At 49.1% G+C, this 10,219-nt stretch overlaps 1 protein-coding gene across 1 annotated transcript; it reads left to right on the forward strand.

Moving 5' to 3' along the window:
• The first annotated feature begins 6,969 nt into the window (after positions 1–6,969).
• On the forward strand, positions 6,970–7,532 carry LOC136491913 (uncharacterized). Its single transcript, XM_066488116.1, has 2 exons — positions 6,970–7,170; positions 7,311–7,532. The coding sequence occupies exons 1-2, from the start codon at positions 6,970–6,972 to the stop codon at positions 7,530–7,532; spliced, it is 423 nt and encodes a 140-aa protein (XP_066344213.1).
• Positions 7,533–10,219: the final 2,687 nt, after the last annotated feature.

The raw sequence follows: 10,219 nt of genomic DNA on the forward strand, positions 1-10,219 counted from the left end.
CACAAGGTAGGTTAAATGCATCCAGGGCTTGCCTTCGTTGACGGAAAAGTTAGGTTCCGGAGTCGTTCCACAATTATCAAATCCGACCTCAACAGGCGGATCAACTTCTTCCACAACTTGATTAACTACCACATGCTCACCTTCGTTCACTACACATAGTAACAATGCCATGTTTAACATGATGCGAGATATAAAACATGATGCTCGATGATGGATGTAAAAATTAACAACTTGAATACAACTTTTCTTCGCGGTACAGTTACAAGTCAAACTAACTAAACCTTTTTCATAACACTTAATTCCATTGCCAAGGATCATTATCAACTAATGACCCAAGGTCATCATTCAATCCAAAATTCAATCAAAACCTAAATCATTAAAGGTTACTATTTGCTTTTATGAATTAATTATTTAATTACAAATTATGAAATAAATCAACTTGTTCCAATTGACCTCAAAATTTTTGTAAATGTTCATCTCATGATAACTAAGTGGCAAAACAATTTTCATAATTTTTTGATAATTATTTTAGCCTAGAAAAATCATGGAAACTCATTTATTAATTAATTGAGCAATTTTTATCACATTCAAAAATTACTGAAAACAACATTTCATATTTTTCCTAAATAATATGCATCACAGAGAAGTCACACAAAACTTTTCATAATTTTTGGAGCTCTAATTAATTCTACACAAAAATAACAAAAACTATCACTATTCATCCATTTCTAAAAAAAGAAAAATTCATTTTGAAACCGCTGAGTCACTGACAGCGGGGTCCCACCTGTCATCCCCTACCTCCCGTGTTTGACCACGGCGACTACGCGCTGACCGTCGATTTCTCGCCGCCGGTGAGACCAACGGCGACGGCGAAGACACCAACACGTTCACCATGACTAGGCGCACCTACTGATGTCCCTACTTGCACCGATTATGACTCCATACCATCTCAACGCCGGCCATGGCGGACACGGCCGAGCGGCTGCACTACGCCGACAAAACAAGGCCGGTAGAGATCAAATAGAGTGCTTGGGAAGGATCAACAGCTCACCCCGAACGCGATGGAGCAAAGAACGAGGTCGGAGGATCAACGGAGATGCTGGTCGACGGTTACAGCGGCCACGGCGGTGCGAGCAACGGCGACGATGGTGCTCCGGTGACTGTGGTGGACAAAAAGAGCAATCCATCGGTCATAGAGCATCACCGGAACAAGGCGAAGCTAGAGGTACACTGAGCAAGAGCAACAGCTCACCGGAGAGCGCTGGCCACGACGGCGCAAGCACGACGGTGAGGTTGCTGGCCGCGAGGAAGAAAGGTACGCACAGCAGGTTCCCAACGAATTCAAGCGATCACAGTTGGCTAGCTAGGTTCGCAAGGAGGAGATGGAGCTGGGACAGGCTTGGCTGTGACGGTGAAGCACTATGGCGATGGCGCGGGCTCGACAGAGATGATCGGCGACATCGGGAAAAGCAGAGGAAGGAGAAAGAAGACGAACAACGATGGCACAAGCAATATAAGACGGCCAGGAAGCAAGAGGAAGCTATGAAGGAGCCTTTCTCGCACCAGTGCAAAGCTGAGGATGGCCACGCACGCGCCTAGAACCAAGAAGAAGGCCGCCGGCGATGAGTTGGCTTCGGTGGTTACCGGTCCCCATATTTACAGAATCGCCATTCGCCAAAATCTTCAAATTACTCCCAAATTTATGTAACAACTCAAAAATCTCCAAAAATAAAAGTTGTTCAAAATTCAAAGTTCTACAACTTTGCTTTTATAACCACCCCCTAATTCGGTCTACATTTTGAAATGCAAATTTGAATTAAAAAAATGGGACATTTAAAGAATTACGCCTTTTCAAAATACTCCAAATTTTTCTAAACAACTTTGAAAACTCCAAAAACCAACTTTGTACAACACGACAAGCTCTACAATTTTGCTTTAAGGATCAACCCCAAAATGTACTTTGATTTTGAAATGGTTTTTTGGGGTAAAACAAATCGCTAGAAATCAGGGTTTTCAGAAATTCAAATCCAAACAAAACTTTAAACTTGATCCAAACCATACAAGGCAACACTTATAACATAATTGTAAACTTGTTTTAGTGAATGCATAACAAAGTTTTCACCAAGGCCAAATGCTTTGTAATGCATATGATGATATGTCCTATTTTAGGTTTTAACACACCAGGGGTGTTACAATCCTTCCCCCTAAAAGAAATCTCGTCCCGAGATTCAAAGTCATAGGATAAGTAATGGAAAAGGAAATGTGTCATTCCAAAAACATTTAAAATTTGTCCATAAAACAACTAAGGTTCTTTTACAAACATGGTTCGTAACAACAGAGCAAAACTAACATTCTTCTTTATTGACGCAAGAAACTCTATAAATTTTTCTAACAAGTAATCTTCGGATTCCCAAGTAGCTTCTTCTTCGGAATGTTGATCCCATTGTATCTTGTAGGACTTGATTGTCCTCCTTTGAGTAACACGATCTTTCTGATCCAAAACTTGGATAGGATATTCGGAATAAGTCAAATCCGGTTCAAGTTCCACTCCTTCAACCTCAACATTCTGCTCAGGCACTCGGAGACACTTCTTTAATTGAGAAACATGGAACACATCATGTACCACTGAGAGATGTTCTGGTAATTTCAAGCGATATGCCACTTTTCCATACCTCTCTAAAATTTGAAATGGTCCAATATATCGAGGTGCCAACTTGCCTTTAACACCAAAATAGGTAACTCCCTTTATTGGTGATACCTTCAGATATACAAAATCTCCCTTGTTAAACACCAATGGTCTACGTCATTTGTCTATGTAACTCTTTTGTCGAGACTGAGCTATCTTCAAATTACTTTGTATTTGCCTAACCTTGTCTTCTGTTTCTTTCACAAGGTCAACACCAAAGAACCTTCTTTCCCTGGGTTCAGACCAACTCAGCGATGTTCTGCATCTATGACCATTGAGTGCTTCAAATGGAGCCATTCTAATGTTTTCCTGATAACTATTATTGTATGAGAACTCAACCAAAGGTAAGCATTCATCCCACTTATTGGAATAGTTAAGGACACAACACCTTAACATATCTTCAAGTACTTGATTGACTCTTTCAGTCTAACCATCGGTCTATGGATGATAAGCTGTACTATACAGTAGTTTGGTACCCAATGAGAATGCAATTGTTTCCAAAAGCTAGAGACAAACTGTGATGGAGCAAAGAGCGAGGTTGGAGCAAAGAGCGAGGTTGGAGGATCAGCAGCTCACCCCAAACGCGATGGAGCAAAGAGCGAGGTTGGAGGATCAACGGAGATGCTGGTCGACGGTTACAGTGGCCATGGCAGTGCGAGCAACGGCGACGGCGGTGCTCCAGTGACTACGGTGGACAAAAAGAGCAATCAATCGGTCATAGAGCATCACGGGAACAAGGCGAAGCTGGAGGTACACTGCGGCCTCGTTCGACCACAGGGGCCGAGCCACACCTCGTCTGACTCCGAGGACAAGGTTTCTGCCTCGTCTAACCCTAAGGCGTGGGCTCTGACTCCAAGGACGAGGTTTCCACCTCGTCCGACCCCAAGGGATGGGCTCCGACTCCTCTGACCCTAGGGCCTAGGCTTTGACTCATCTAGTCCCACAGGGAGGTCTCCACCTCATCCAACCCTAGAGGGTTAGATTTCATGTCGCCCGACCGCTAGGGCGAGATTTCCACTCGCTCGTTCCCTAGGGGTCAGATTTGCTACCAGACAAAAGTGGTGGCCCTAGGGTGGGACTCGAACTGCTTCAACTAGTACGGTGTGAAGGAGCACGCCCAAGAGCACATCTTGGGCTCATCCCAATGCGATTGGTGGTCGTATCAGGCCATGCTGGGAGACTCACATCACCCACCATGTCAATAGGGTAGCACTGTGCTGCCAACTCCCTGCTTGACCACCGTCCAACGTTAGTCGACCGGCATTAGTTGACTAGCACTGTACCGCCAGCCCCCCATATGGCCTCTATCAGGGGACCCTTTGACCATTCTGTCCACTCAGATGTGATGGAAGACAAGAGCGGTGCATGACGCCCGCACATATGCTCAACGGCCAATAGGACCCTAGTGCGACGCCGCTGCTGGCACGATCTATAGGGTTAGTGGGACCCACACAAAGAGGAGGACGGCAGACCCCTAGGAGCCTTATTTCTCTTTCTTTTTCCCCGCTTCCCTTCTCTCGGTCTCTAGTATCCTATTTTCTCCCCTTGGTCTATAGAAGGGAAGGCAGGGCACCATTTAGAGAGAGAGTTCGATCGATCGATAGATCGAGCAGTAGAAACATCGAGCAATCGAACCATAGAGACTTGGAAGCTCCTTCCTCTCTCGCCAGTTTGTAACCCCTACTACAAACTCAGTGCTGGTAACACGAGCAGCCCGAAACTAGACGTAGGGACATTCGGCCCGAACTAGTATAATCCTTGTGTCCTCTTAGCACACCATCCGGGTCAGACGTGTAATATACAAATTTACTAGTCTGCTGTTCGAAACACTGATAGTTGGCACCCTAGGTAGGGGTACTTTTGTGCATCTTGACATCAACACTAGGTCTCGAATGGCTAGTCACGGCATCAGCTGGGTCTCGGGCACACACATGCGCTTTGGGGACCTAGACTTCATTGTCATAGTAGAGGGATAGCTAGCGCGGGCGCCCATCATCGTTCAACCCCTCCACTCTACTAGCCTCAATGTGATCCCTGAGGCGCTCGAGGAGCTGCAGTTGTGTGCGTCGAAGGCCCATGCTCCAGGGAGCGGCCAGCTCCTCAACTTCAACTATGGGAGGTTAGAGCATTAGCTCGGTGTCTTCCTAGGACCCCAACCATCATGGGAGGGCCTGCACCACCTCACCTTCTCGTTCGCCAACATCATGGCATAGCTTACTGGGGGAGAGCCGCTCTCCCTAGAATACCTCATCTGGAGCGCCCCGATAGTGCTCCTGTTCGGTCTCCACAACGCTGTAGAGACCGTTGGCCACCTTGTGGCGCAACGCATGATTCCATCCCCCATGAACGATGAGTTCATGGGGGTGATTGAACACATCATAGAGTCTTTCCATGACCTCCTCATAGAGGAGCCGAAGTCACCCTCTAGCTCTGACTCTAGTAGGGGGAGCCATCACCCCTCTTGAGAATGCTTCATAATAGGTACCCCCGAGGGACATGTCGAAAGCATCCACAAGGAGGAGGCTACCCCAATGAATGACCTCGATGACGAGGTCAAGGGGGGTGCAGGAGCCCCACCCCACCTGCGGGTGGAGCAGCTAAAGGCCTAGCACCTAGAGCTTGAGGAAGCATGACTCCAGATCATGAGATCGAGCGCCACGAAGATGGGGGGCGTGCATGTGCCATGGCCCATGATGTGAACTGAAGGATCATCGAGGATGATCAAGCGCTCCCGCACTTCACCTGAGCAAGCTAGAACATTGTTGTTATGGTAGCCTTGCTCAGGGGGCTTCTAGGGCCTACAATGCCTGAGGATCGATGGGCCCACCGCGAGATTTGCACACTGCTCGAGCGTGTGGCTACGTAGCAGGCCAAAAGCTCGTTGTCTTGGCGATGGGAGCTTGATGCTAGCTAGCGCATGCCCTTAGTGCAACCCGATAAGGACACATCAGTCCAACAGGTGTTGCAGGGTGGTAGGCCATGCATCACGGTTCTGGTGTAGGAGCGTCTTGGCCGCAACCATGACGCACACAGCACCCTCAACTCCCATTGGTGTACCTGTAGCGATGTGGGGGAGGGGGCTAGCTGTGGTTACCACCCTCGATGGGGTGAATGCTATGACTGCAAGGGGGACCAAAGTCATAGCCTCAAACCGATGGGGCCCTAGGCCTTTGGTTAGCATATCCTCAAGGCAGAGCTCTCGCCTCGATACCACCCGCTGACTAACATTCCAAAATACTCTAGGGAAACGAACCTCGGCTTGTGGCTCAAAGACTACCGGCTCTCTTGCTGGGCCAGGGGTGCGGTTAGTGATGACTTTGTCATCTACAATCTCCCCTGATTCCTAGCTGACTCGGTGCGAACATGGCTAGAGCACCTTCCACCCAACTACGTTCAGAGTTGGGTGGACCTAAAACAAATCTTCATGAGGAACTTCTAGGGCACTTATGAGCGCCCTGGGAACCCCTAGGACTTGAAGAACTACCAATAGAAGTCAGGAGAGACTCTCCATGAGTACATCCGATGCTTTTCCCTATAGTGCAACGAGCTCCCCAATGTCGCCGATGCCGACGTCATCGAAGCCTTCCTATCAGGGACCACCTACGAGTCCCTAGTCCATAAGTTGGGGCATAAGGGCCCATGGACTACCAAGGAACTCCTCAACATTGTGACCAGCCATGCTTCCAGCGAGGAGGTGGTTAGAGCAATTTTTTATCGCTCTAGAGGCAAGGCGAAGCGGGACAAGGATGCCGATGAAGGCCCCTCTGATCATTCAAATAAGAAGAAGAACCAGAAACAGCGTGGGGGCTCGCTCATGGCTGTTGTTGAGAGAAAAGCCAGTCGAGCACCGGCCAAGGGCACCCCCGGTCACTTTGACAAGCTGCTCGAGGGGCCATGCCCAAACCATGCCTTCCCCATCAAACACATGTACAAGGATTGCTCCCTCATGAAGTGTTTTTTCACCAGTGGCTCCAAGAAATGGGAGCAGAAGAAGAAGCCTGAGGTAGAAGCCGACGCCACCAGAGAGAAGGATGGTGGCTTTTTGTTGCTGGATGGCCGCCTCATGATCTTTGGTGGGCCAAAGGCATATGGCTCCAAGCGCCGATAGAAGCTCACGCATTGAGAGGTCTATGAAGCCAAGCCCACCACACTCGCTTTCCTCAAATGGTCAGAGTCTCCCATAACCTTCGACCGATCCGACCACCTAGATAGCGTCACACACCTAGGGGTACCCGCTTGTGGTTGACCCTATCGTCAGCACGAAGCGGCTCACCAAGGTACTGATGGATAGGGGTAGTGGCCTCAACATCATGTACGTAGAGACACTTGATGCCATGGGCATCGATCGATCGCGCATCAGGCTGACCAGGGCGCCTTTCCATGGCATTGTGCTAGGGAAGCAGGCCATACCAATCAGACAGATCGACCTACCTGTTACCTTCAAGAATCTATCCAACTATAGGATAGAGACCCTCACCTTTGAGGTAGTCATGTCCCCCCAGTCTACCATGCCATTTTGGGGCGACCGTGTTGCTCGAAGTTCATGGCCATCCCCAACTACACCTACCTCAAGCTCAAGATGCTGGGCCCACATAGGGTCATCACTATCGACACTTCTTTCTAGAGGGCCTATGAGTGCGAGGTCGAGAGCTACGAGCTCGCTTTGGCAACCCTCGCTTCCAAGGAGCTCACAGCCATCGGAAAGGACATCGCTGAAGGAGTGCCTAATGTGAAGCAAGAGGTCAGATCCTTTGAACCTACGAAGAACTTCAAGGAGGTCCTCATCAACCCCAACAACTCTACCAACAAGATGGTGCGCATCAGCACTGCCCTCTCCCCCAAGTAGGAAGGCGCGCTCATCGACTTCCTCCATGCCAATTGAGACATCTTTGCGTGGAAACCCTTGGATATGCCAAGAATTTTGAGGGAAGTCTCTGAGCATGCCTTGAAGATCAGGCCAGGTTCTAGGCTGGTCAAACAATGTCTGTGCTGCTTCAATGAGGAGAAGCGGAGGCTCATCAATGAGGAAATCGCTAAGCTCTTGGCAGCTAGTTTCATCAAGGAAGTATACCACCTAGAGTGGTTGTCCAATCCTGCTCTGGTAGAAAAGAAAAGTGGGAAATGGAGAATGTGTGTTGATTACATGAGCCTCAATAAGGCATGCCTAAAGGATTCATTTCCTTTGCCACACATAGATCAAGTAGTTGACTCAACCTTGGGGTGCAAAACCCTATGCTTTCTTGATGCGTACTCTGGGCACCATCAGATCACGATGAAAGAGTCCGACCAGCTCACGACCTCTTTCATCACCCTGTTCGGATTGTTCTACTACGTTATGATGCCATTTAGACTCAAGAACACCCAGGCTACGTACCAGCATTGCTTGACCAAATGCTTTGGAGACCTCATCAGGTGGACTGTTAAGGCTTACATGGATGACATCATAGTCAAGTCCAAGCAGACTGACTAGCTTGTGGCCGACCTAGAGTAGACCTTCAGGAAGCTCTGGGAGAACAGTATCAAGCTCAACCCTAAGAAATATGTCTTTGGGGTCCCAAGGGGCATGCTACTCGAATTCATCATCTCTGAGCATGGCATCAAAGCCAACCTGATAAAAATCTTAGCCATCACGAAGATGGGCCCGATTCCAAACCTAAAGGGAGTTCAGAAGGTTACCAGGTGCCTTGTAGCACTTAGTTGCTTCATTTTGTGCCTCGGCGAATGGGGGCTCCCCCTTTACTGGCTCCTAACAAAAACCGACCGATTCATGTGGACGCCTAAGGCTAAGGAGGTGCTTGACATGCTCAAAGTGCTCCTGACGAGCCTTGATTTTGGTCCCATCGACTAAGGGAGAGCCGCTCCTACTCTACGTTGTAGCTACAACTCAGGTGGTCAGTGCCTCCTTAGTTGTAGAATAGGGAGAAGAGGGACATGACCTCAAGGTATAGCGCCCTGTGTACTTCGTTAGTGAAGTCTTGTCTGACTCCAAGACACGCTACCCCTAGATCTAGAAGCTCCTATACGCCATCCTGATCACCAAGAGGAAGCTACACCACTACTTTGACTCACACCAGGTGACCGTCGTGTTATCTTTCCCCCTCGGTGAGGTTATCTAGAACCAGGAGGCCACGGGGAGAATCACAAAATGGGCGCTCGAGCTGATGGATTAGGGCATCACGTACGCCCCACAAACGGCCATCAAGTCTTAGGTACTGGCTGACTTTGTGGCCAAATGGACTGAGATCCAGATGCCACCAGCGGCCATCGATTAGGAGTACTGGCTGATGTACTTCAACAGATCACTGATGAAGAAGGGCGCTAGGGTCGGGCTAGTTTTAATGTGGCTAAGTACGAGGCACTCGTCAATGGCTTATGCATCGCCATTGAGTTGGGCATCCGATGGCTGGACGTCCGAGGCAACTCACAACTGGTCATCGACCAGGTCATGGAGGAGTCAAGCTACCACAATGCCAAGATGGCTGAGTATTGTCATGAGGTCCGACAGTTGGAGGACAAGTTTGATGGCCTCGAGCTCAACCATATCCTGAGGTGGCTCAATGAAGCAGCCAACATGTTAGCAAAGATGGCATCGAGCCGAGAATCGGTCCCCACTAGCATCTTCGCTAGCGACCTGCACAAAGATATGAGGAACCAGAACAAACCAGCAATGAGCTGCTAGTTCTAGGCTCAGGGGCTGACCGACCCTCAGTTCCATCTAACCTCGAGGTCATGGAACTCATCAAATACCTAGTGGTAGAGCCCGACCCTCTGACTGACTGGAGAACACCTTATCTCGATTGCCTCCTCCACAAGGTGCTCCCTGCCGACAAGATGGAGGCCCGATGGCTCATGTGTCGCACCAAGTCCTTTGTCATCATTGAAGGGGAGCTCTACAAGTGCAGCCACACCAGAATCCTATAGCGTTGCATCCCCACCGAGTAGGGGAAGGACTTACTGGAAGACATCCATGTAGGGGTCTATGGACATCACGCCGCACCTAGAACCTTGGTCGGAAATGCATTCTGGAAAGGTTTCTACTAGCCAACCACGGTGGCCGACGTCGAGCAGGTCATACGCACCTGCAAAGGATGTTAGTGCTATGCTCGGCAAACTCACCTACCGGCCCAAGCACTCCAGACGATCCTCATCACATGGCCATTCACGGTCTGGGGGCTTGACCTGGTAGGGCCCTTCAAGAGGGCTCCCAGGGGTTTTATGCACTTACTTATCGCCATGGACAAGTTCATGAAGTGGATAGAGGCTCGGCCGATCACCATGATCAAGTTCGAGCAGGCCATGTTGTTCTTCATGGACATCATCCATCGATTTAGGGTCCCAAACTCCATCATAACCGACAATGACACACAGTTCATGGGGAAGAAATTCCTCTGGTTCTGCGATGACCACCACATCCATGTTGATTGGGCTACAATAGCGCACCCCTGCACAAATAGGTAGGTCGAGCGCGTGAATGGCATGGTCCTCCAAGGCCTCAAGCCTAGGATCTTCAACCGGCTCAACAAAGCCAGCGGA

The sequence above is a fragment of the Miscanthus floridulus genome, chromosome 11 (genome assembly GCF_019320115.1).
Source record: "Miscanthus floridulus cultivar M001 chromosome 11, ASM1932011v1, whole genome shotgun sequence".
NCBI classification, from domain to species: Eukaryota; Viridiplantae; Streptophyta; class Magnoliopsida; order Poales; family Poaceae; genus Miscanthus; species Miscanthus floridulus.

What these genes read in the sequence shown, in the direction of transcription:
- LOC136491913 (XM_066488116.1), top strand. Translation starts at nt 6,970, where the DNA reads ATGGATAGGGGTAGTGGCCTCAACATCATGTACGTAGAGACACTTGAT. An exon ending in TAGAGACCCTCACCTTTGAG is followed by an intron (nt 7,171 to 7,310) that starts GTAGTCATGTCC and finishes ACTTCTTTCTAG; the next exon opens with AGGGCCTATGAGTGCGAGGT.